At 39.2% G+C, this 27,852-nt stretch overlaps 3 protein-coding genes across 4 annotated transcripts; 1 reads left to right on the top strand and 2 right to left on the bottom strand.

The window, feature by feature from the left end:
* Positions 1-386: 386 nt before the first annotated feature.
* On the bottom strand, positions 387-26,449 carry dpr16 (defective proboscis extension response 16). Of its 2 annotated transcripts, XM_017087273.4 has the most exons (7): positions 26,119-26,449; positions 23,598-24,137; positions 3,411-3,928; positions 2,588-2,939; positions 1,106-1,332; positions 937-1,042; positions 387-833 (listed from the first exon to the last, which is right to left on the bottom strand). In XM_017087273.4, the coding sequence occupies exons 2-7, from the start codon at positions 23,740-23,742 to the stop codon at positions 718-720; spliced, it is 1,464 nt and encodes a 487-aa protein (XP_016942762.4). In that variant the 5' UTR covers positions 23,743-24,137; positions 26,119-26,449; the 3' UTR covers positions 387-717. The 2 variants fall into 2 exon arrangements, with proteins under 2 accessions (XP_016942762.4, XP_065722410.2); XM_065866338.2 differs by lacking the exon at positions 26,119-26,449 and having other exon boundaries at positions 23,598-24,928.
* Positions 5,881-7,451, top strand: LOC118878059 (surfeit locus protein 4 homolog). The gene is made up of 2 exons (XM_036819243.3): positions 5,881-6,479; positions 6,833-7,451. The coding sequence occupies exons 1-2, from the start codon at positions 5,898-5,900 to the stop codon at positions 7,334-7,336; spliced, it is 1,086 nt and encodes a 361-aa protein (XP_036675138.3). The 5' UTR covers positions 5,881-5,897; the 3' UTR covers positions 7,337-7,451.
* LOC118878020 (uncharacterized) lies at positions 12,445-14,042 on the bottom strand. Its single transcript, XM_036819105.3, has one exon. It carries the CDS (start codon positions 13,843-13,845, stop codon positions 12,841-12,843), a length of 1,005 nt encoding a protein of 334 aa, XP_036675000.3. The 5' UTR covers positions 13,846-14,042; the 3' UTR covers positions 12,445-12,840.
* Positions 26,450-27,852: the final 1,403 nt, after the last annotated feature.

The following is a 27,852-nucleotide window of genomic DNA, read 5'->3' as shown; positions in this document are numbered from 1 at the left end:
GAAAATGATGTCGTTTATGACGACAAAGCAGTGAATATTTCAAAGATAAAAAGGGATTTATAGGGATAAGGACAGCATAAGTAGATTTGTAAAATATTCGTTGAAAATAAAAATAGTAATATGTAAAAGGAAGACTACACAGTATACAAAATTCTTGAACAAGATCTCTAGCGGACTCGGTCTAGTCATATTCATCTGTCAGTCTGTCTCCGATATCTCGGAAAATATAAGAACTCTATAATAGATATTAAGGCTGCAGAGTCTCGGGATGCCTAGGCAACGCAATTATTGTGATAAATCTATTCAAAACCTCTTAGTTTACCAAAGATAACTTACAATAATTAATGTGAACCTAAAAATAATGGATTTAGGCAAGACAAGAATAATTCACATCTTACATAAGACGCCTCAGGCTTTATTTACGCAAATAACAAATAAAAGTTCGTTACTCGGATTTAGATGCTTATGATAATTCTTATTGAACTAGATCTAATTACTAGAGTAAAGGAAACATTGTTAAGTCTAGAATTTGTATAAAAATGTTGTTTATATTCGGAAAGTTGAGCTTAGACTTTAAGAAGTGTCAGCAGAATAAACCATATCGTCGTTTGAGTGTAAGTGCAATTTACCTAGAAATTAAACTAATGTCTTAGACGAAACTCCCCGATCGGATAATAATTCCAGCGCACTCCATGATAGGATTTCCTCCAGAACCACTCATGTTTTGTTCAGGGCCACCAGAAGGAAGATTAGCCACTGGTGGAGACTGTATCCGGGGCCCAGTCTATGGAGGTTAGCAGCAGTCGACTTTATGGCAGAGGCGGAGTATTCCCCTGAAATGTATAATTTAATTATTATGTAATTTTGTAAATATTCAAAATAAATCTTTAATAAACTAATCGGGGTGTTAGGACTTAACAATTTTCAGTCACCTACCGCTCAGGACGTGCAACTGCATGGAAACTGCCGCACTGTTCTCCGGTTCACACGTGTAGTTGCCGGAGTGAACCTTGCGCACCAGCGGGATGACCAGCGAACCAATCTGCAAAATCGATATTTATGAGAAATCCTCTTAAGAACTCCAATGCCGCCCAAATCCGCTCACCGTGTTCCGATTATGCTCGGTGCTGCCGAAGATATTCCTGTCTATTTGCGTGTACCATCCGCTCTGGGCACCGCTGGCCTCGTTTTCGGCAGTTACTTGTTGGTCGCCTCGGTACCAGAATATGTATTTGGGGGCCTCCAGGGTGCCTCGCACGATGCAGTGCAGCTCCACCTTGCTGCCGGCCTTCACAAAGCGCTGCCGATCGCCGATTAGCTCGGTTCGGGGTGCTGTGGGTGGGGATAAAGTGTTAGCACACGACGGTTGTGTAACCATTTCCCTTTAAAGCGTTCCTTGGGGGTGACCCAGGGATCTATTTAACGATGTGCCTTTAACGTCCTACCTATATGGGTGTTTTTGCAAACTTTACTTTACATAAACTATGCAAAGCATTGTCGGATTTATCTCATTGTCACGCTCTAAGAAAAATATGAAAGTGTACTTTTGCAAGGATGCAGAACCAAATAATAACATCCTCTTTCAAGGGATCGTACCTTTGCGTTAGTTTTAGTTTTATGCGTCAAATAATCCGCAAATTCTTCAGGGAAGTGGTCTAACACATTCTAACTCTCAAAAGTCTTTAACGGTGCTGATACTGAAGTTTTTGCGGGCTGAGATTCATTTGGTTGTTTTTTAACTTTCGCATCTCCATCGAAAGTTAAAAACTAACAAAATGTTCCTTCATCGTGGATAAGAAAGCTAGCACCAAAAACCCCTACAACTTTTTCCATTCCTTACCTTAAATTTATTTTTTAAATTGCTTAACGTTAAACCAACAAGAACAAATTTAAAAAAGATTTTTATTTTTCCTACTCACCAAAAGTAATTATTATTTTTCAGTAAAAGAAAACAATCAAAAAGGGTATACACTAGCTTACAAAATAGTATTTTGAAAATGCCCCAAGAAGGATGATGGTAGTTCCTGGTAGAGTTAGACCCCTAGATCCCAAAAAAGAAGTAAAAATATTTTTTATGGAAGTTTTTTTAAATTTTTATAAGAACATTTTTTCCGAGTTTTTAATTATATCTCGAATATTTTTCAAAAGTTACCAATGTGTTGCTGTGTTGTAAACTAAAAAATACATCACCCAATTTTGTTAGACGCAACACGAGATATAATTAAAATTTAATTTTTAAAAATATTTAAAAGACAACTTGTCCATACAATATATTATACAACATATCTACCAGCAACTACCATCATCCTTCTTGGGGCATTCTGGCTGTAAAATAAAGTTGCTTGTTGCGTTTTGTGATAAAACTCATAATTATTACGGTCTCTGGCTTTTTCATATTTCCCAATAAAAAAGCGATCATGCTTAAGAACATTCTCTTTTTGTAGGACTTTTTAAACGCGGAAAAAATATTTTCTTTGGTATTTTATGAAGACGTTTTTAAAATCTCTGCATTATCACCTCCAAAATTAACGGATCGGACTATTTTAGTAAATGAGCGATATTGTCGGTTAGCAGTCGTTTCACTTACTTATCACAAACAGCTGCACCTTGGCGCTCATTTTTGGCTCCGTTGCCAGCTGGCACTCGTACCAGCCGGCGTCCTCGAGCTTCACATATTTGATTTGCAGCGTCCAGCTGAGGCTGCTGCCGTTGCCCCTCTCCTGACCTCCCGGACCCCCGTGGGCGGAGCCGTTTCCCGGCGCAACGGAGGGGGCCACCGCGGACGCAGGAGCAGCTCCTGATACAATTGTCGTCGAGGTGGACGACTGGAGCAGCGATGCGAACCGGGCATCGTTGATGAAGGTTGTGTGATCCACCGCAATGATATGTTCATCCCGCAAACGAACCCAGGAGAGCGGCTTTCCGGAGTGCTGGTTGAGCTATACGGAGAGAAAGCATGAGTGATCTTTAGTGATATATCTTAATTGAATAAGGTGATGAACGTTTTATTATCATATTCTTCGTTTCAATGAGGCTAAACTTTAACTTATTAAAATTAATAGACTGTTAGACTTTCTTCTATTAATTGTTTCATAACTGCTGACTAAATTTAAATCTTAAAGATTGATTTCTAAAATGTGCAGATATAGTTAGACAGTGCCAAGGCGAGTGAACTCAAATCTGTGTAGATAATATTTTAGATACTTTTTCTCACCATTTCCAATACAAAAGGGTATTTCTAAATGTTTTCTTATAAACATTGCAAGCCTAATCAACCATTTCTATTTTGTACCCACTTTCTCGCAGAATGAAGGTCTGTTTCACTCGGCGCTCTCAATTACGCCACTCAGCCAGATGGCTTCCATTGTCCCCGTTTGGCCCATCAACTACATCACCCCACACCCACTCACCTTGCAGGGCAGATAGGCGTGCTGGCCAGCTTGGACGGTGGCGTTCAGCGGGGGCAGGCTGAGCTGGCGGCGGGGCAGGAGCTCCCGCTCCTTGGCCAGCTCCTTCTCGCGCCGCAGCTGCTGGGCCTTTTGTTCGCTGTCGTAGGCGTGCAGACGGGATTGCTCGTTAGGCGGCACCGGACTGCCGGATGGGCTGCTGATGTTGCTGCTGTCTGCAGGATGCGCGGCTCGAGACGAGGCATTCCGCTGCAGGTGCGGCAGGTCGGCGGGGATGAAGTCCGGAAAGGGCGGCAAATACGTGGGAATCGAGAAGCCCTTTGTCAGAGTCGCCGTGTCGGGCCTGTCGCTCCAAGAATCCACCGCCGTGGTGTCCTCCTCCTCCTGCCGGGCATCGCCCAGCATCAGGACAGGGGGTTCCGTCGATCCTGGGCCCGTGTCCACCGCCATTGTGGTTGTCCCCGTCGCCGGCGGGGCAATTAGCGATGCGTTCTCCATCGGAGTGGCCGTGGCTGCCAGCGCTGCAAAATAGGTCAGGAAAGATGAGCAACACATCGGATGACGGACCCTATCGAAGTTCTACTGCACAAATAATTATTTCAGGCTTATGCCAAACTGACAAACAAACGAAGCGCAGCTGTCAGTTGAGGGTTGCGAAAGTTTTTGAGGAAGTGCGGCGAGTGGAATACCCTTCCCGCCTTGGATTTGCATTTAAAATGTGCAAATACCAATGAAAATGATTTTGTTATTTACAATTTAAAATAAAATAAATTTATTCAGAAATATTTATTTTAATATATTAATTATAATCATGTATTGAAAATATTTGTCTTTTAAACAAGTACAAACAACAAACGTAGAAATCTTAAACTAATAGAGCATCGCATCCAAAAAAAATCAAAGGGTAACTTGTTTTGCATTTAAACGAACTAAAAACTGTTTGTTTATCTCCTTCCATAAAACAAAACGCATTAGCCAAAGCCTTTTGCGTATTAATTGACAAATTGCGAAATATTTTGGAAAATTTATACATTTTGCAGCAGCAAATTGCAATCCATCATGGGAAATGCAAATTTATTTGCTTAGGGCATTGGGTTCGATTGCATTTTAGGTCAAGTTTTCGGGGGGTTTTATGGATGTTGGATTTGCGTTTTTCCGGGCGCCAAACAATCTTGATATTGATGGGGGATAATTTCGTGTGAATTTATATTTTGTCACACCAGCTGCGATACGCAGGGCACTGGGGAATGGTGTCCAGGCGGTAATTATGAAAGTGAAAATTATGAAAAACTGAATTCAATTTAGAAATTCATTTGATGCTAATACTTAGAGAAAATGGGCGTTACACTTATGGCAAGCAACTATTTGTAAACAATATACAATACACTTCTTCGATTTCACTCCGTACACAAAGAAGAATAATTACAAACCCAGTTGAAATGCATGTTTTTTAATATCATACACACAGCAAAATCTGGTAACATTAAGGAATGCCGATAGTTTGGTAACTATAAAAATGGAACTTTACCATTAAAAGTGGTTGTGTATGTATGCTTTGTTTAGTATTTAACAGTTTGTTGTTGCAATAGTAAATAGTAAATTAACTATCAAAAATAGTTACAGTTACATAAGATCTCCCATACAAAAGTATGCAATAATAACTTTAAAAATGTTATCCGTACACCTAGACTCCCAAACCGAACTCTGAAAAGTTAAGATTTTACTTAAAACATGTATTCTCTAAAAAAAATAAATTAAATGTAATTTTCCACTGGCTGGATGTCACTTTTCAAAAGTGCAATTTGAAAATGACTTTTTTTATTTTGCTTTTAAACTAGCATGCTACACGACGTGTTTTTAGTTTTAAATAGTAACTTTATCAATTTTACAGGTATATATTTACCATAAAAACATCACCAACTATATTTTATGCGTTGGATAACTACATATATAAATAGTTATTTAACTACACTCTGTGGGTTGAATCCATTCTACCCTGTTTAATAGTTACATAACTATATTTTATAGTAACTCTTACGTTTATGTGTTACGTAAGAGTATTTATTTGATGGGTAAAATTGACATTCGATGGTTGGGGCCCTTTTGTTATTATATTGGTAAATTTTACCAATCGATTTTTTTTTGTGTGTATAAAACGAATACGAAATTTATGACAGCTCAACTTTTATAAGGTAATTTTGATAGAACATTGTAGAGAACGGCTTGCTGGCTTCTAAAAATAAGCGTTGTTTCTTTTCATATGCTAATTAATATAAATCAATACAAATAGAAACAAAATATTTTTTTTTCGGCTGTCTATATAAATTATCAATTTTTAATTCACAAAAGAAGAGATATTTTTTCCGATAAACTAACCTACTGGCGCCACATTGTCCACTTGTAGAACTACAATACTATTGTTCGAAAAACCTTACACAACCTTGACTTAAAATATAAGCAAGCCTTTTTGTTTAATATTATTGAGAAAATATGTGTTATAATAAGGGCAGTGTGCACTATGATATGAAATTCACAGAATTGCAGCTGAACCCGGCAGAGGACCACGTTGGACGCCTCTTAACAGAGCAATCTTTGCAAGAAGTGCCACAGACTCGAGACAGACCGGAACGATTACTCAGAGTGGCACTGGCCGTTTGTTATCACTGCCACGCCTGTCAGCCAGGGACGCCGAGAGAAATCACTTTGCTTGTAAGTGGAGTTTGCGGCTTGGAGCAGGAATCTCAGGACATGCTGGTGACCCAGACAGTGAACCGATGGCTGCGCAGGGCGGAAGATTTGGGGGAGGAGGTCGCCCGGCGGTGCCGCCCCTTTCTGCCCTCGGCGGCCCGCTTCTGCCTGGTGGCCACCTTCTTCGAGGACGCCCTGCGCATGTGGTTCCAGTGGGTGGAACAGCTGGCTTTTCTCCAGGACCACCACCAGTGCTCAGACGGCCTTGCGGTGTCAATAGTCCTGCTCAATCTGGTGGGTCAGCTGGTGGGCTCGTCTCTGGTCATCCTGCACCTGTTCACTAACTTTGCGGTCACCCTGCTGGCCGGCCTAGTGCTGCTCCAGGTAAGTTTTAGTATCGTTATTAAGCTTAATGGGCCTTTAAATATTCTAGATTCACATATCCAAATAATTATGATTACAGTCAAATAAACTATTTGTATCCATTCTAATCTGGTACACGCAGAGTATGCGAAATGTCATTGGAAATGTTCCATTCTAGTTCTTAGAAGTTATACATATATATTTTTAAGCCTCTCAGAATTTGCACCCAGAAAAAAACGTTGGGATAAATTTGATATTCGTTTGGAAAATTATATTTCTTGGATTTCCCTTCTAAGAAAATTCTATTAAAGAAAGCATTTGATCGAATAGATTATCAATATTATCTTTTTACTTTTACTTTTACTTTGCTTAAGGTTCACATATATGAAGTGCCTCTGCAACTGAAGCTGCTGCTCCGGAATTTCTCGCTCCTTGGAGGCTTACTGCTTCTGCATGTGGAAAACAAGGAGACGGTGGCATGCCGCATCTACGGAGCAGGAGCTGGACTGCCTTTCGTTGTGAGCCGGCGTTCCCAGCATCTGATGCAGCTCACTGGCAGGATCCTGCTGGCCCTCATGTATCTGACCCTCTTCCAGCAGTACTTCACCATTCCAGCCATGGTCCTTAACTGTTTTGGCCTGATCCTGATGGCTTTCATCGTAATAGGCTATCGCACCCGAATGGCTGCTTTGTGTCTTTCGCTAATTCTCACCGTGTGGAATGCGACCACAAACGCCTGGTGGTTCGACGATGGAGATTCTAGGGATCTGCAGAAGTACAACTTCTTTCACACCTTATCGGTGGTAGGAGGTCTACTGATGGTTGTGGTTCTTGGACCTGGGGAAGTATCCCTCGAGCAATATAAAAAACAGTGGTAGCTTAAGTTGGTGTATTTTTACAGTAATCGAAAAGAGGAGTGATTCAAATAATCAAAAGCGATTAAAAAAATATTGATGGTATAGGCTTGGTGAATCTTTTTTACATTGACTTACTGAATGGTATGAAGTCATAGAATGGTAGTTGTCAAAGATTTCAATTTTTTTAACACACAAAAAATTGTTTGGTAAAATTGACCAATCAATTTTACCCATAAAAAGTTACTCTTACGTAATACGTTAACGAAATAAAAGGAATATTTATGTAACTATTAATTTTTATAGTTATTCAACCCATAAAATATAGTTAGTGCATTTATTATGGTAAATATATACCTATAAGAATTTTAAAATGATTAATTAAATTCATAGATACGTCAATGTAGCATTGTAATTTATAAGCAAAATAAAAAAGGTAATTTTTAAAATGACTTTTATAAATGACCTGCTAGTGTGGAAGTATGTCGAGTTCTTTAGAGAATATATGTTTAGGTAAAGCTTTAACGTTTCAGAGTTTGGCTTGGGTCTTTAGGTGTACGAGACGCTAGACCCAGTTAGGAATTATAACACATTGGAGAAAATTTATAAAGTTATTGATGCATACTTTTGTGTGGAGGACATTACGTTAGGATAACTACTTTTAATAGTTAATCAACTATTTACTAATGCAATAACAAAATACACACATCACGTGAACCTTACCATGTTGGAAGTGGCTTAACTATTAAATAGTAAGAAAAGCAAAAAGAAACACACATGCAACCATTTTATAGTAAAGTACATTTTTTATTTCTGCGTTGGTATATTTTACCAACCAATTTTTGGTTGTGTTTAGTCGCAATAGCAATTTGATTAAAAATATTAAACATCTAAATTAGTGGTCGTTCAATACATTGAAATTCTGTCTTTTAGTTATCAAACAACAACACTTCTTAAAGAGGTAAGGGGCCATGACGATCGCACCTTCAACATACAAAAGTTCAGATATACAATCTTGACACCAAAAAGTATGGTTCATCCGACTAAATAAATACACTTTATAAAATGTTTTCATTCTGCCCGCTTCATCAAAATATTTAAGCTTCTTGCATATAAAGTTATATTCTATTGTAGCGTTCCGTTGGCAATACTTTACGACTGCTGCTGTATGCTGTTCGTGTGTTTTTAGAGGCTGAGAAGAGCTATTTCCTATGCCCGCCTAATGGGGCGCTGCCGAACGCTGATCTAAATGTAATATTTCTGATCAATATTTTGTAGAAACCATCCATTTAGCAACAGTTTTTAAGATAATAAAGTAACTTTTTTAAATAACGTTAGTTTTTGCTTTTTGAAAGGAATACACAATTGTTATGAAACAAAAATTTAATCTGTTTTTTGGCTGCAGTCAGCTAAGAATATTGTGTACCAAAGAAGCCATATTTTCTTTTGGTAATTTAAACTCGTTGGGCCATGATTACTGTAAATTCTAGTAAAACTTTGGGGGAGCTGGCGAACTGGTCACTGTTCCTCGTCTTTATTCTGATCCAATCAAGCTTAGAGCTCGCGGCCATTGCAATTTTATTAGAGCATGAAATCCCGCAGATGGGCCTGGAATTACGGAGTCACGCCGCCCACATTATACATTCTGCGAGGACCAGGGACATCCACCCACACCCGACCAGCACCCACACATCCGCCCGCTCACCCACCATCGCCGGATTGCCTACTTTCGGGCGTCGTCTCCCGTTCCGCTGTCTCGCCTCGGGCGGCAAATTTACGCGCAGCACAACAAATAACAACTAAGTATTTATTATGTAAATAATATTATGCCAAATGCTCACACAGAGCCACCATAAAGTGAGCCAGTCTGTGGGCCGGAGGAATGGGCTGCAGTGGAGTTTCAGCACAAGTTTACATTTTTATAAAATGCTCCGCTCGAGAACAATTTGCAGAAATAGTTTTCCACTTTCCACTCCGGAGTTGCACAGCTGCAGGCAATTGCATCGCCTAAGTAGCCGACATTGTTGGCTTTAAATAACTTAATTTTGATGCAAAGTTGCGAGCCACGGCCCACTGCATAAATAAGATTCGACAAGTTTCAACTCGGTTATGGGCAGTTAAAGTGAGGTGCACCTTAGGGTTAAACTTAAAGGTGCTTATATATTAAATTTGAATTGGAAATGTTTTTTATTCCTTTGTATTTGTTTAGAACGTTTAAAACAGGACAGATCCGTGGGTATTTTAAAGTCGGGTCTCTCATCTATTGTGTTTTTCCTTTTGTATGTTAAACGATTTTAAGCTTATTGTTGCTTTGAAGGAGATCTAAACATTCTTTAAAGAGTTTTAAAGTCTTATTATGAATTTATTACGTTCGGAATTCTACAGTGGTATTAGGATAGTTAGGCGCACATATGAATGACCCGTACTTTTGGGGCTTAGATGCTGAAAATGAACCACATTATACTGCTTGCCAAATGTTGACCGCACAACATTTTGGTATTAAGTTCTGAGTACTACTGTCAATTACGCTTATTTTGTTCAGCTATTAGCACAAGATTCAAATGTCCGATAAATAAACCTGTAATTTACACCTAGCCAAGGAGGACCTAGTTACAATACAATTCTAGCTTTTAAACTATATTACCCACAAGGGTAATCCCTCACTGGGTATCAGGAGTTCCAACAGCTTTAAACTTTATTCCCTGGTTAGGTTTTCAATTGTTTTTCTTGCTGCCAGCATATCTACGTAATTAAAAACTATTTGCACACAAAAGTTTATAAAAACAGAAACCGACAACAACTGGGAGTACAACAAGTGCAAGAACAACACCGCTAAATGAGAGCTACGGATTTGTTGTGCGGTAATTAGTGTAACTGTTCAGTAAACCACATAAACTGATTTCGGTTTTTGGGCCCTTGCCATAGCACTCCTGCCCATTCTTTCCGGGGCTCGTCACACATTTGGGCAAATAATTGAAATCATTTAAGGGGCCCTGAGTTATTACTTTGTTAATGTTATTGTTTGCTGTCGCATTGTCAGAGCAATAAATTTAAAATTTCTACTCAAATGGTTGAGCAATGATTGGTGCAAACTTTTCGGGTTCGGGACACAGAACACGGAATGTAGAACGCCCCAGCCCAGAGCAGCAGCTATAACATAATAATTCAAGTTGGGGACCTTCGGCGTGGGCGGCTGGCGGAAACTTTATCTTTGTCGTGGGTTCTGTCAGGGAATTTCGCGCGAATTTCGTATTCATTCGAGTGCAAAGTTGAAAAAGGCCAAACCGAGTCAGGGGGTTCGTGTCTAATCGGACTGCCGCCATGAGATGATGCATGGATTATATCGTTTGGAAACTGAACAACCATTGCGACACTGCAGGAATTAAAACCAAATGTTGCGGGGCTTAACATTTCGGGGATTACGTCTGGCGTTTAACACGATTTCGCCAAAAGTTTATTATAAATTCAACCAACAATCAGCTAAATTTATGGCTATTTCCAAATTTAGTTATAAATATATGTTTGTGTATGTTTATTAATTATATTAAATTTGGATAATATTTCTATATGCCTTTGCATTCAACAGGATTTATTTCAATTAAGCCGAATCCAATTAATAAAATTAAACGAGAGTGTTTAAAATTGAAAAGATTAAAGACTTTTAAATTGACTGGGAAGAAATATTATAAGAGTAAATGAAATAATGGTCCAAATAATAGATTAGAATGTTAAACATTCGAGATTTACGTCATTACATTTTAGAAATTATTCGATAGCATTAGACATAGGCTAAGGAAAAAGTAGCATCACTTCTCCAGGACTGACCGAGATTATGCTCACACTCGCAGCTCTGGTTATACCATTTACGATCTTTGCTTTGTGCCATCACCTGTCCTCCTGCCAAGACGTCCAATCCCCCACCTCGCCAGGTAACACACAATTACAACAGGTTAACATTGCTTTTGGGATTGGTTAACCCGATTAGCTGGTGCACTGCTCGGACCCCATTAAGTTGGCCCAAACATAAAGTTCGGGAAAAGGGCAAGGCAGGGGCGCGGGGTATGTGTGCTCGGGGAAGTTGGTCTAATTAAGCGCCGTTCTGGACAGGCTAACAAGCAAGTTAAACACACAGAACCATTTAATTCGTTTGCGCGATTTCTTTTATTATTAATTACATGCGGTACACATAAATTTCACTTTACTCCTTGTTTTTGGTAACTTTTTGTTATTTATGTGCTCTCTGATAAACAAAAAGTCAGCCAACTGGAAAAATGGCGATCCTAAAGCAAATACGGGGCTCACATGGCGAAAGCCTTTCGAGGTTAGATTTGATATGGTGTACATGGTGGGTGCCACTTGAAGTGAATGGGGGCATCGCCGACTGGAGGTATTTTACGTGGGATTTGTATTCATTAAATTATGGGAGTGTTCAAATGTGTTTTTTGATGATTCGGGGGCTTAAAGTGCTTTCCGCAAGAATTCACAATTAAATTGCAAAATTCCATTATAAAATATGAAGTGAACACATTTTCCTCTTGATAAAAATTGTTATTTTACAATTGAGTGGGTTAGTAAAATCTTAGTTTTATCTAATTAATGGGGTTTCCTATAAATGTCTTCTTACTTTGCTAAAGTTTTAAAAAAAAAACTAATTTATGGTTTTATGCATGTATGCAATTAGAATTTTGGCACTTGGACAGAAAGTTAATTTTTCACTTAAACGTTAGAAAGATGGCACAAAGAAAGACCATTACATTGTACTATAAGGATCCTTAGTTCAGCAAAACCAGACCTTAAGATGCCTAGGACTGGCGTATCGCCAGTGAAATATCTCTCTCGGACCGAAATACCAATACGTATGTAATTTACACAATACTTATTAAATCAGTAAAAATAATGTTTACACATGTAGTAATAGCAGTAAACTTAAAAAATTTAACTTCAATTCAAGAATTTTTTCCCCAAAAATTAGACATATTTGAATAAAACTAATATTAATTGTAATTAATCCTGATAATGCAAAAAGTTGGACAATAGCATGAAGAAGAAATTCCGCAAGCAATGACTAAAAATATATATAATCGGTGTTAAAACCATTTTTGCTTAGCGGAAGAACAAGCTTCCAGGACCCTAAAACTGTTATTTGATTCTTAGACACACACATATATACATTAGAGTCCTTGTTAAATATAATTTCAACAGTTTACACAATTGATAAGTTTGTTTAATTTTTTCGGAACATGCTTAATGATAAAATTGAGACCTTTTAGGCACTTAATCTTTTAAATACTTTTTGTGACGGGTAGAAGCATAATTGTGATGAAGTTAAAACGGTACAAGGAATAATAGGTAACGAAACAAAAATAGTAAAATTGTATAATATTCTTTTCATATCTGAAGATGTGTCTTTAACTTTTAACTTTGATAGTTGTAAGTGTACTATTTTTTAGATATTTGACATGTAAAATAAAAAGACATGAATACAATAAAATTAATTCTCGTGGGCATGCAAAGCTTGCTGTGCCCAATCAATCTCCTTCCAAAGGATCCAACCCCTGGACAATATCAGCGGCGTTCGGAATACTATCCTCCGGGAGTGAGAGGTTGGGCAAAAAGTTGATGGAGCTGGAAAAGTTCATGGAAACCGTTTCGAGTGGCTGGTTCCATGTATCCGCCTGCTGGGGCTCCAGTTCCTTCACTTTCAGCCACCGGCTGAATTCATTTACCTCTTCCTGGGACCACTCAGAGTACTCCGATCGCAGCTTGGGGGACTGGCTAAAGGTCAACACCAGAGGTGCGTGGTCGGTCAGGCGCTTCCTCAGGCTCAGGATCCGCCGCAGCAGGGGCGCTTCCGATAGCACCTGGCAGTCGACCACCTCCAGATTCTGCAACAGCGCATGGGTCCTTGTGTAGTTGTGCAGCTTGACCACAGAGCATCGCCGGAAGCTGATCCTTTGGCAGGTCAAGGGCAGTGGCGGGCCACTAAGCTCGCTCAGCCTGCAGTTGCTTAATTTCAGGTCCGTTAGAGCAGTACAATTGGCAAGATTCAGCCGAGAGAGGTCCAGGGGAGCCACCAGCCAGGATCCATTGAAGCTGAGTTCCTGAAGGTCGAACCTTCTGGCCTGGATGATGGCTATCACAGTGCACAGCCAGTCGATTCCCGGCCAGACGTTCTGGCGCTGAAGAGTGAGATGGGTTAGGTTCACCAGGCGGCAGACGGCCAGCGGTGTCGCAATTTCTAGTGGCAGCATAAGCACCTTCAACGTCCTGCAAAGGCCTATATTCCGAATATCGTAAAGGATGCCGGGACCCAGCCTATCCCACAGCATTAAGCTCTGCAGCTGTCCACAGTTCGCAAAGATCTCCTCCAGAACTGCTTGGGATATGTTCCCGATGGTGAGGGAGCGCAGATTTTTCAAGAAATTAGTGTTGGGGAACAGTTGACTTAGTATTTGCTTCGAAAGAAGCACGTGCAACTGGGTTTTGACCTCCACCTTTTGGCAGCCCTCGTGCACAATGGGTATGTCGCTCATCCTGAGGCGCTGGGTTTGCACACTTTCTCAAAGCAATACGACTGAATATATGTATCTCAAGCAACAATGATACAACTTATCGATGGAAGATTGTATAATAGATAATCCACAGCCTAACTTAAAACCTAAATGAGGAATTTTGAAACTATAAACCAAAACGTGTTAGCTTGGCAAGCTCCTAAATTAGTTGTGCAGCCCTGTATGCTAAACTCATCTGAGTGAACTAGTTCAAAACAAGTGTTCTTAATTTCTCTTTTACATATGGGGTATTCCTTAGAAACGTAAATTGACCACGTCCAGTAGAACAACATGATAACTGGTCACTGAAGGATTTATAACGAAAGTTCTGCTAAACGCCCTTGGCAACTAATCAACAATTGTTCCATCATGATTAGTAAATAGTAAACTACCTTTACTTGAGTTAAATATTGATGAGGTAAATTAACATAAATTTGCTGACACCGTCCGTTTTTGTCAACGTTTTATTTTTTAAATAAGTATTTAAGTGTTAGGCGACTGTCAAAACTGTTTATAATATACTGTATGAGGAATACTTATATCTGTTATCAAGTCTTGATCAAGACTCGTTTTTTACGTAGATCTTTCGCCAAGTCTTTCATGTTTTCGAACTAGTGGTATTATTATACTACCCCATAAAGGTTATTTGTTCTTGATCAGCGTCCATCTGTCCGTCTGTCCGTCAAAAACTACGAACAATTTTATATTTTGTTTTCGGCAAAACGGTTTCGCTTGTAAATTAAAATACATTGCTCCCATAGGTAAAACCTGCATGTGTCGCAATATAAATTATTCGAGTGTTTCAATTATTTTGGCCTTAACGGCAATCTAACCCTAGGTAAGAACGAATAACCGCTGAGACAGGAGTTTTTTGCTTTGAAAAATAAAATGTATCATGATAATGAGCGCTCATTTAAGCTTTTGGGACTGGTGGGGTTGAGTGTCCCAGTTTACTTACTAAATTGTTTCTATCCTTAAAATACACGTCAAATGACATTAACATTAACTTTTTAGCTTTACTAAAATCAAGTTAATTACTTTTTAGTTAGGTATCATTGAGCTGACTTTGAGCTCATTTGTTCCGATGTTAATCGTGATTTATTATAAAATTTTATGGTTCCATTTAGTGCCCCGGAGCCTGTGTCCGTTGAAGATAAAATGTCACGATTTCTTTCAAAAATTAAAGCTAAAAAAATAATGGAACCTCTGGCTTTTTACGCTCGCCTGACCTAATGTCATTTTAATTTCCATGTATGTGTTCAAGCCCGAGGCGCCGCCAGATAACCCCTTTTGCATCATCTTCCAGCGGGGGAGTAAAGTGTCACTGGCTTTGCGGTAGTCTGACAGTTGAAAAATGAAACGCCGACCCGGTCATGATGCGGCCACAAAAACTGGCTTCATATGAGGTTCCGCCCTGCTCGGCGATGGCGCCTCCGGGGTGGGCGCCTCCGGGGATGGCGCCTCCGGGCCCATGGGTATTTATGTGCCGAAATTAAGCCGAACGCAGAGGGGATGGCGGGTCTGGTCAAGACCCTGGAATAACGCCCATTAGACCAGGCCGAAATCATTCGGGCAGAAGCCGCACACGCTTGTCGCATGCTGAAGCGCATTAATTAGAGGGCATAACTTGTCATTTATTGGTTCGCAGCATTCAGCAAATATTAGAAACTGCCCCGATCCCCTTATGTCGCCCCAAGCTCAAAACATGCATAATCGAACTGCTCAAATGGTTGTCACAAACACACAGGAAAAAGGTACACAGCGAGAAAATAGGGACGAACGGCTCGTGAAACTTTTAAATAGGTGTTGATACTTTCATTGATTTAGATAGAAATTGGGTAGCATGTGTTTATTAAGGATCGCTAGATTTATAAACTGAAAACATTGCATTAAAATGTTTCTAACAATAACAATTCAGTATTTTTAATTTGCAAGTTATGTACCTATACGAAGTATAATTGCCTGCGTAAAGTTGTTAACATTTCTACAGGAAAAAATAAATCTGAAATTCACATTTGAAAGGCCGCGTCTGATTTTGATCCATGCAGGGACTGTTAGCATGGGCGTCGGCAGTGGGACAGCGGGGGTTTAGGCCAATGACGCCGGCCAGGGGTTCCGGCCACGGTGAAGCATGTCTCATTGTTGCGAGAGAAATTCACAAGCCGCAACCATTCGCATTCCCCCACACAGTTTTCCCCGCTCGCATTCCCCAAAGAAAACCTTCACATGGCCGGGGGCTGTTGCAAGAACGAGCAGAGAAGTAAAAATGGAATCATACATTCCAGCTCCTGCATTCCCGTTCCCAATCCCACTTCCCATTGCCATCCACATCCCAGTGCCCCTCTTCCGGATCCGACCTACATCAGCAGCCGGCGCACATTTTATCAATGGCTGCACGTTTTGTTGTGGTTACCCTTTAACTCCGACCGGTCCCATGGACTCTCCTGCGATCTTGGTCCACCATGTCCCGATAGCAGCCGATTTCTGACGAGGGTAACCCTGTGATGGATTGGTGACGGCGCTCTGATTGGGTGAATATGCCACAGAAAATCTACTAGTCAACGAACGTTTTCAGTGGCATCAGTAATCCTTTTAACCCGCAGGAGTTGTAAGCACTTTTAAAAAAGAGTTACTATAAATTGTGGTTTTATGTGTAAAATACCTAGTTATATTACATATTTAGAAAATAATTCGTTTATCTTCTTCATATACTCAAACAATTTGTTGTATAATGAAGTTATTAACAGTCTAACGATTTCATTGCGTTCTCTAGAACTTTCAACTGCAGAAATATTTATATTAGGCATGTTAAAAACAGGATCCACGTAGATATTGTTCTGAACATTACCGTTTTGTTACTTTGTCTTAAAGTCATAAACATTTAATTATTTAATGCAAGCTAACAATAAATATATAATTTTTTTTGGGTTTGGGAAAAAGAAAAAATGCACAAAAGTAAACAGCGTTGTCCTTGAGTTCGTCAGAACTTAATGAACACCATCCTCAGGGAATTTAATTGTCGCATATCGATCTATTTGTCTGAAATACCACAAACGTATTTCTTTTTTGTTTGGGCCGAATGGCGACGCGTCGTATCGCTCACTCTGACGACAGTGGGCCGCCTTCGACTTTTTGTGGCATTCTGCTCTCGCACACAGCAATTACACAGCTTAAGTGCGGGAGGTGCGTGGGGGCGTGGCAGATGGGCGGTGGGCGGTGGGTGTGGCAGGGGCCGCCCATTTAGCACTCGACTGGCTTCGATTGCTTTAAAGCGTTTTCCTCCCGGTTTTTCACAGCCTTTTGCCTTCGTGCCTCCTGATTGACGATTGTTGTCTTTCGCATTGATGGGACTGCCGTTGTTATTGCTCATAATTTGCACACATGAATAAGCAAATACACAACAACATTCAGCTAGGGGTTGTGTTAGGCTTACTATTGAAGTCTGGGGCTCATTACGGACTTGATGTGAAAACGTGGCCCAAACATCCTCGTGTGCGTCCGTTGAGGGACAAATGTATATGTAGCTGGTACACCACTTGTCCAAAGCCAAATTTATTGTCTCAGTAAATATGCGAATTATGTGGGGAGTGCGAAAGGTACATTACTAACAAAGCGGGCATCAGGAGGTCTTTGGGACAATGGTAATTGGGTAACGATTCAAGCAGTAAGTTAATTACAACTTTAGAGTCTTAATAATGAGACACAATCTGACGGGATAATATTTATTTATATATTAAGGTACTCAAACCTCGGAAAACAAAGACTTGAGTTTAGTATTTCTGATATAGTAGATACTAGAGTTATATTAGTCATGTATAGTATCTTGTTAAATATATAAAATAAAAAATAGAAAATGATTAAAATTCGTTTTGCTTCCCAAAATGCTATGAATAAATGACTTCTAAATCAAAAACAGCATTTAAGCCTAATTTATTTGTATTATTTATATGTCAAAAGATATAACTCCTCCATTATGGTTCATATCTAGTAAGCAGTAAATATTAGTAAAGTCAACTTTTCTGCAAAACATATTGTTTGCATATGGAAACTTAGACAGTAAGACAATCCGGAGTTAATTAATTGTCGCCGCCAGCTATTTATTACTCTGAAGTATCGCTTTGCCTCCGAATTGAGTAAGCTGGAATTTATTCAAGGGAGTGCAGAGTCCGGGAATTATTTTGTGATTCCTGAGTTGGTGCCTGAAATTTATGGGCTCTCAACGAATTCGGCTAATGGCTGTATTAGCGACGCCAACTCTTTGGCTCCACTTAGCGCAGTTATTTAATTAAAGCCCGGTCCTTGAGCCCTGGGGCCACGCCCATCGCCCAGCGCCCCTCGCTCGAGTGCCTTTTTCCCCCTGGCCCACTCCAACGGTTATGTGTTTTGGCCATAAATAAATTAAACGTGACATTTGACCGCCATTTGTCTTGGGAGCCTTTCTATGGTAAATACTTGTATCTCTTATATAAAACAAAGTTGAATTCGCCCTCTGCTGCTTGGTATGCGGTCCATGGTCGAGGTATAATTAACAGAGATGGACATGGGCGTGGCGCCGCCTTTGACCTTGGCCAGTGCGCTGATTGATGGCTTAAGTGTTATTTGAGTGTCTACTTGTTCCTGTTCCCTGTGGCTGTGCCACTGTTTTTCCGACTGTGCACTATGGGGAATTTGCTCACTTTTTGTGGCATTAATTAATATCTTAAGAACAAAGCAACATTTAAAAGTTTTGTTTTTAGAATTAAGTATATAAAATTTAAAGGAAGTAAATTAAAAAAAGATGGGCGTGGTCCCGCCTTTTTTTTAAGAAAAAAAAATTTTTTTTTCTTGTCAATAAAATAAAAAAAATTTTTTTTCTTGAATTTTTTTTTAAGAGACCAAACTGATTTAAAAAAAAAATTTTGCCTTTTTTTATTTCCCATTTTTTTAGTGAAATTGTAATTTTTTGTATTGTGATCACTATAATTCTTAACAAAAATACTAAAATCCTATATATCAACGTTAAGTAAGTGAAATGATGTTGTAAAATAATTTTTAAATAATCGTTATTTAATAAGAAATATAACTGCACACTGTTTTTCTTAAGATAACATCGAAACTGGCATTTACCAGACAAAAATGAGGAAAATATACCATATTAGGTAGAGGTCTTTAAAGCTAAATTTTAGAGAAAGTGCGCAAAAGTGCACTTTTATACTAACCGAGCTCAATGAGAATTAAATTCTCTACAAGATAAAAAAGGTTTCAGAGGTGGAAACTGCTGGAATCACTTTGTAGCTCTATTTAAAAATACAAATTAACTTAAAGATTTTGATTTTTTTGAGGTTAGAACTAGAACACGAATATACGAGCACCACAATCAATAAATACAATATTAAGGTCACAAACACAAGTTACAAGTCCCTCTGATTGGATGGTATTTCAAAAACCTCAGAGCTATGTTTAATTTTACACTTTTTGACAATTTAAACTATTAAGAATAATAGGCGCTTTACCAGCGCTGCCACCTCGTTGAAATAAAAACAGGCTTTAACAGCTGATAACTTAACAGTGGTGCGTACTGTTAAACTTTTCTGTTAGTAACATTAGATATTGATGTTATCGTGATGCATTCTGATAAACAAAACCTATTTTTAACGACTTTTAAAAAATGGGTTTTGGCCAAAAAAAGTGGTCAAATTCCCCATAGTGCTGTGGTTCTGCGCGTTTTTGCTGGTCTCCAATTTAATTATATCACATATGAGTGCGGAAACGGAACGGGGCATGTGTTGTTAATGATATTGCCTTGGCACTGCCAGCAGTTCGGCTGAGATTGATTAGATAAGGCGGCAGGGGGAAATGAGCGCAAAACAAGATGATAAATATTATTTGGCAATTATTCAGCCGCAAGAACTGTGAGCTTCTTTAACAGGCCCCCAAGACAAGCTTTTGGCAGCAAATATTTGGCCAGTGCGCAAATAAACAAGTGTGCCCAGAACATTAAAGGCTTACCACAGAAGTGAAATCAGATTGAGGCAGAACTCACTCAAGCTGAAGTGGCAAGCTCTCATAATTTATTCAATCCGACTCTCAGAAATGGCACAGAAATAAAGGGAAAACCCGTAATTACACCGAACTATGAATTAGACAATTTGATGAAAGCAATGTGCACAGACAGCTCGGTCCGGTGGCAATTTCGCAGGGGGGCACAATCACATCACGCATCCGACCTGTTGAGCAGACATCCCACCCACCCGAAGCCACGCAACCTGTGCACGCACAAAATTTAATCAACTCGAGACTCAGGAGCAGAGACGGCTAGCAGGGCCCCCTCCAATTAGGCCGGGCTAGAAAATATGCCAGGCATTTTCATAAACTACTCGAAAAACGAAGGCAAACGTCAGCCAGTGCGGAGTCGCAATCTTCACACGCTGCGTATGCGTAATGAGTTTCTGGCGGCGAACAGGGATTTCCTCTCGGGTGACAGGTGTCTGACAATCATTGAGGCGCGTGTGTGCGCTCGACTAAATGAAAATTTGCACTGCACGATTAAATTAACTCGACAAGCTTATAAAAATCGTGCCAACGAGTTGCCAACGACAATGCAGCCAAGCAAATCTCATCATGTAAATTAAATTTGGCAAACGCTTCACTCGACACTTGCACAAAAATGTGCGAAATTGAATTAACTATGCATGCAAAAACAAAGCTTAGCACCAAACATGGAACCCAACTCAACGGCACAAAGCAGTGCGGAAGGGAGCGGAGCACGTAGCCAAAAGTTGGACAGGGGTGCCGGGATTCGGTGCTCGGTACTCTGTACTCGGAACTCAGGACATGGGACAGACTCGCATGGTAAACACAGGGTCTCAGGGGAGTTCCGGGAACCGATTTTCCTAGACTCGTATGCCAATGGGATCAGGGGATTGCTGGCAGTTGGTTACACGATTCGTGGGTTTACGGTGGGTAGTTCAGAGTTGGAAAACATCGATTCGGAGTGTTAGGGTGTTAGCGTGGATTACGAAGTTCGGACTGATTTGGAAATTCGAATTGGGATTTTTCTATTCAATTAAAAATTAGTGTGTATAGGTAAAATAGATTTATATTATTTTCCAGAAATAAATTTCGACCCAAGGTATATTCCATTGTCCTTAACAATATAATGATCTTATGTATAAGAAACAAGGAAGAACGCTATAGTCGAGTACCTCGACTATCAGGTACCCGTTACTCAGCTAAATAGAGATATGCAAGTAGCAAAGCGAGATTAAAATGCGCCACCTACCGGCGGTATACAGATTTAAGCGTTATGGGCGTTAGAGTGGGCGCGGCAAATTTTTTTTTGGGTCAATCGATAGGTATTGATGAAAACATTACATTTCAGTTAAAATTTTTATTCTAGCATCAAAACTGTAGGAGCCACAGTTTTGGGCGGTTTGTGGGCGTTAGAGTGGGCGTGGCACTCTACTGAAACAAACTTGCGCTGCGTAAGAAGCTCAGGAATCTGCACGCCAAATCTCAATAGCCTAGCTCCCATAGTTTCCGAGATCTCAGCGTTCATCTGGACAGACAGACGGACAGACGGACATGGCTAGATCGACTCGGCTAGTGATCCTGATCAAGAATATATACACTCAAAAAAAAAATCACCATAAATATTAGATTTCAAAACGCCATTGAATTAAGAAATATTTTCTTGATTATAGAAAAAATGTCTACAATTTGAGGAATTCGCCATAATTTTTTTTTTTTTGTAATGAAGAATCGCATTTTTTTTATAACTAATGGCGAATTTTTCTTGATTTGTTTTCTTGAATTAATGGTAAATTCTTACTTAAATTTAGGAAAAAAATACATATTTTAAGAGAAAGTGACTTCTTTTTATACATTTTGATGGTGGTCTAGCTGGTAAAGACGTCCGGCCAATAAACAATCGAACAAAAGTACCTGGTTCGAGCCCACGCCACGGCAAGAGTACCCTTTGTTTATTTATTGTTCTTTTTTTTTTTAATTTATGTAATTTCTATTCTTATTAGTTTCACTTTTCTATTTACCAAATTGTTTAAACGGTTGTTAAAAAGGTTTAGATTAGAATAAACGTTATTGGTATGCGTAAAGCTGGACCAAAAACACCTTAGCCCTCTTTAGTCATTGTATGACAAGAAGCACGCGTGGCCGAATGGTTAAGACGTCTGGCTATGGTGTGAGCAGTTGCGGGTTCGAGTTCACGCCGGGGTTGTCTGAGGTAAGGATTTTTCCAGTTGTTATATTTATTTATATGTTTATAAAAAGTATTTATATAAAATAAATCTTTAATAAATTCAGGTAAATATAAAAATTTACAGACTGTGTTCCCATTTAATAATTGCCATTAAAATTAGAAACGGTTTTATCTATTTCAAAACAAAAATTGGTATACAAAACCAACCAAACTCCTCAAATGTTAAAAAAAGGTAATCTTACATTATTAATAATTTTTTTCTTATTTTAACAAAATTTTCCTTAATTTTAAGGTTTTTTACCATACGTTTAAGAAAAATTTGTCATTATTTCCAGAAATGGCAAACCATAAATTCAAGAAAATTATTTATTTAAAATAAAGGTGAGTCGCCGTTGGATGAAAATCATAGGCGATTTTCTTGATTTAAAGGCGAATTTCTTGATTTAAGGGCTATTTTTTTTTTGGGTGTATACTTTATGGGGTCGGAAACGCTTCCTTCTGCCTGTTACATACTTTACGACGAATCTAGTATACCCTTTTACTCTACGAGTAACGAGTATAAATACCCAATTTTTATTCCCTTGCAGAGGGTATTATAATTTCAGTCAGAAGTTTGCAACGCAGGGAAGGAAAAGTTTCCGGCCCCATAAAGTATATATATTCTTGAGCAGCATCACTAGACGAGTCGATCTAGCCAAGTCCGTCTGTCTTTCCGTTTCTACGCAAACTAGTCTCTCAGTTTTTAAGCTATCGGGAATTTTTAGGAATTTCAAATTAAATTTAATACAAATCGGACGACTCTAACATATAGCTATCAAAGAAACAGTCAGAGAAATAAGAAAATAATTATTTTAAAAAAAATTTTGATTTTTTGATTTTGATCGTATTTTCTTTTACTCTGGGATATAGAATATTTTAACTTTTCAGCATTACGAATTTAATTTTACATTAACATCACTGAAGCTAGCAACAATCCTTAAAAATGTAACATGGTGTTACTAACATTGATAATTTCTTATAACGGCAAGGGTATACAAACTTCGGCTTGCCAAAGTTAACTTCCTTTCTTGTTTTAACTAGTTTTACTCAAATTCTAATAAGTTTTTCGGTTTCGATTCATATACAAAATAATAAAGTAAATAAAGTAGCAGATAATTGATAAAGTCAAGAATATGTTACACCCAAAAACACATTTCTAAGACCATGTTTGCCCATTCTTAGAACATTATTATCTAAATTAAGGTCCGTGAACTAAAACAAGGGACATTTTTTGTTTTGATTGAAATACGTTGTTATACTGGTTAGTACGAAAATGTCTTAATATAACTAAAGCTTATATAACAAAATGTTATTAAATTATCAATAGCCGAAGATAAAAAAAACATTTGAGAAATAACTATTTCATAATGTATTTGAGAAATAACTATTTCATAATGCATTTCGCCCAGCACCTAGCGAATCATCGGCGAAATCCGTGCGCAGAAGTGCACGCCGGATTCCTTCCCGTGTCAGCCAAGTAAAAGAAGTTTACACTTACGCGCTCGCATGCCACGAAAGCTGACAGCTGCCAGAAACGCCAACAGTATGCTGGCGGTGCCCGGACTCCTCCCGGCCAGGATGGCCGCCCCTCGTCCTGCGGGGCACTCCTTTTCCCGCCAGGACATTTTATTGGGCGAGGGCATCTGTCGGCGGTCGCACCTGGGTGGAACTTGGATTGGTTTGGGATTTGCTTTCGGATTGCGGATCTCGGAGTTTGTGTTTCGCAGCTCGTATTTATTTCCTCGCAGCTAGTTAATCCAAGTTTCGCCAGCCCAAGTAGCATGTCAAGCTGCTGCTGCTCCGTGCTGTTTGTTCCCGCTCCGTTATTTAATTATTTGCATTGCTTTTATGAAGTCTTCTCGGTTGAATTTGCATACCACATTTTCCCCGGAGGAGGGGACGAGTAGCACGGACGTGACTGTCTTTTCCCGCCCCTGGCCCAGGATTTTTGTTTCTATTTCACCGAGTCAGACCGCAGAGAACGTATGTTTTAACTTATTCCTTGCTTTATTTGGCAAAGCCAACCGCAGCAGCCAGGCTAGAAAGGCGAAAGTATAAGTTCGGTCCGAGGAAAACAGAAAACCACCAAGGATTCACTGCTGTTAGCATTCTATTTATGTGATAAATGGATATTTATCCGGCTCTGCCTCTGGGCATAAGTTTCGGGCTGGCTTGATTATAAGTCAATAAATTAATGAATTGCATGGCCCCATCGCTCCTCCTCTTGCACTCGCCATTAGTTCTACTTCCTCCGCTTCTGCTGAGTTTGGCAAATTTTTAATGGCTGGCTCGTTATTTTTTGTTGGCCAAATAGTCGTTTTGCCCGCAAAACTGTGTCGACTCCTCCAAATGAATGCCAGAACCCCATTTACCCGGCTCAGAGCTCGCAGAGCTGGCAAATCGAAGTCCCCAAATAGCAAAAAATGGGAAGACCTAATGCATTATTGCACTCCATAATGTGGGGCGATTAGAAGGATGTCTGCCGATGCGGACCAACGTGTAATTAGGTTAGCTAAGCAACAAATTGATATTTATTTTTCGGGCGAGGACCCCGGCCATTTGCCTCCGAGATTTACCTAACTCCCCTATAGACAGGAGGGTTTTACTGTGAAACACGAGTAATCTTGTGCCGAAATGGTAATAATCTCCTCTCGAACCTTATTTACCGAATTATTTATGTATGCTTAGATGCCCTTAGGTTTTTCTCGTATAAAGTTCATATAGGTCTTATTTTCTTAATGTCCGATTGCTACAGGTTTGACTTATATTAGGGCAGGACTCACATGAGCTTACATTGAAGAAGACAGTTGGCCTTTTAAACTATTCAATTACAGGGATAAACGAGCTTTCTAAGTATAGTCGAAGACTCGTTATTCACCTGAAAATGAAATCTCATAAAAAAACCTGAGAATTAAAATAGCACATTAGTGCTAAAATACTGTTTTAAATAAAAATTTATTCTTCCTGTCCTTTATGTAACTTTTGGAATATAAATATATAAACAATATTATTGTTTCGATTGGTAAACTGTTTGGTAAATATTGACAAATTCTGCAACAAAAGTTTTGATAGTTGCAACACGAAAACTCTTTATATTAAGGATATTTTTAAACTGTTTGCCTAACTATGTGTTTTATTTACACAGAGCTAGATGTATATATGCAAAAATAAAAATGTCAGAGGACTTCATGACTATACTGACACCCTCAGTGTTTTCCTTTAATCTGGAGTAAATCTATCTTTATCTTCTTGTAAGCTTAGTGTTCTCTTTCGGCGCCCACCCCATAACTGAATTCCTATAGAAATACTTGACAGTTGTTGATACTTTACTTTTGCCGAATTCCCCCTCAATTAATAAACGTTGCCCCCTGTCGGGATATGTGATACTTTTGCTGAATTGCTTTGCGTTGCCAAGCATAAAATCCTTTTCTTTTCGATGTTTTCTTGAGTTTTTTTTTAGAACTGCTATCCAGTATCTTGGCCAAGTCTGGCACCTGTTTCAACACCTCTATTGATTTGCCAGCATCGTTGTTAGCTCCAGCCACCCACTGCTTGTTTTTCGCCTTATGCCGTTCTAATGATACCTAAGACCTGGGGATTGGCGTCTTTGCACATTAATGAGTTTTAAAGTCTATGGGAGAGCACGACTTCTGAGTGCGGGGATAAGACTGCCTCTAATCAGATTACATTTCCATATATTACATCATATGCTCATCAATATAATCAAATTGAAATAGATGGGGGCCGAACAATAGCACGTGCCACCTTTCAGGGGGATTCCGGCCAGGTCACATCTTTCCCCCATTCACATCAGTCAAATCCTTCACGTTCTCCTTCGTCCTTTTTCATTTTTCACGTTTCGTGGATAGACGACGACGCAATCAACGTTTGACGGCGTTTGACTTTCGATCTTGCCTGGCTGCCTCCTTGTGGCCCTGCCTTTGTATCTGTATCCGTTCTAATGCGCAGCAATTTAAAATGTGATTTTCCCTGATTTATAAAGGACACATTGCACTCACAGCCGTTTCTCACAGGATTTCACAGAACACTTTCGCGAAATGGGGGGCATTCTTGCACTCCACTCCTCGGCACTTCACTTTATCGGGCGGCGGGGGCGGGGGCGGACACGCCCACATCCTGGTTGGCACACATTCGCGCAAACAAAGACCGGTCGCCGATGAATCAGAATCAGAATCACAGCCCGAATCCGAGTCAGAATCTGAGTCTGGAGATGCCCAGTGCATTCACTTTCGTAGCATCCAAACAGGCGCCCGCGAAGTAATTCAAACTTATGGCTTCTTTTTTGGAATTTCGAATTGCGCGCCTTTTCACCGCTCCACGTCCGCCACTGTGCCATGCAAATTTGAAACTGAATCCGGAGCATTTCGCGATTCGCAGTGTGCCTGTGCCAAATGGTCCAATGTACCCCTTCAGTTTCACGATGTTTCCTCCTTCGCGATTTGTTCGTCTCGAAGGTCCGATTCCGATTCCGTGGGTTTCCAACATCCCCTGCGGATTCATTCCATATTGTCCTAGGTAAGGACCTCATGCTCGTTTCAGTTCGCTTGAACATCCCCTTAGTGTTCCACACTTCTTTCTGTTCCGTTTCCTCGATTTTGGATAGGGGAGGGCCACGAAGGACAATGTGGAAACTGGAATAGGGGTGTAGCCTCAGTGTTCTCAGCTTGCTGTTAAAGGACCTCTGTTAACCGTTTCGATTCAACAGGCAGTTAAAACCAGTATTTACTGGTTTCTTATCAATAGCATGTGAGTTTGTGTAAAGCATTAATAGCAAATTGTAAACGTTCTTTGAAAATAAATATCGTCTAAGTACCAGATTGATAAACCTACTCCAAAAATGTTATCGAAAAATATAACGAATAAAATAATAAAACATCAACTACATCTTACCATATTCTAGTTCGACATGTAGCGCTGTTCTTTATTTACATAGTTCCAAACGAGAAATTTCTATAAATCTAAAATAGCTTATTTTTTTTCTTCCAAAAATGTTATTTTATAACAACCTCTATTTATTCGATGGAAGCGGATGACTTAGATGCTTTAGGAACTATTAGATCAAACAAATAATCTTAAATTATTGTTTTCACATATTTTATTTTAATATTGTTTGGAAAAAATGTAAGCTGTTGCCTTTACCATAAGACTTTAATGTTTTTTTTTATCATTCAATATGTTTATACAGTCAATCTTTGTTTCACATTTTTATCTTTGGGAAAAACATTTTAAGGAATAAAGGATAATACGAAGATATACGTTTTAAGAGTAGGTTTTCAAAAAAATACTTTGCCCAAAAGGAATGACTGTTTTTTCCACAGGCTCGTTCTTATTTTCTGCAATTTTTGGTATCAAATACTGTTTAATTTATTCAAAGATTAATTTAGATTGCAAACCGATTGAACATAACCTGTTTGTTTTCTTTTGGCTTAAAAGTATGCAGGTCTGAGGCAATTTACCAAGAAAACGTTTGTTGCAGTCCATATATACAAAACTTCTCAAATAAGGGTTTTTAAATAAATATTAGCATTTATTGATACAAATATATTGAATCCTTTTCAATCAAGGGGGGTAAAATGTGTTTCTGAAAATGCATGTAACAGAAAAAAAACCTAACCAAGTAAAATTGTTCTTGATCAGCAGCAATAGACAAATGTTTTTTCCTTTGCCCAAGTACAAGAATTAAAACACGAAACACTTAAACCTCTTTTTTCGATTTCCTGATTCTCAAAAAA

The sequence above is a fragment of the Drosophila suzukii genome, chromosome 3 (genome assembly GCF_043229965.1).
Source record: "Drosophila suzukii chromosome 3, CBGP_Dsuzu_IsoJpt1.0, whole genome shotgun sequence".
In the NCBI taxonomy this organism is placed as follows: Eukaryota; Metazoa; Arthropoda; class Insecta; order Diptera; family Drosophilidae; genus Drosophila; species Drosophila suzukii.
Note: the sequence above shows the minus strand (reverse complement) of the source record. Positions and strands in the feature narration are given on the sequence as shown.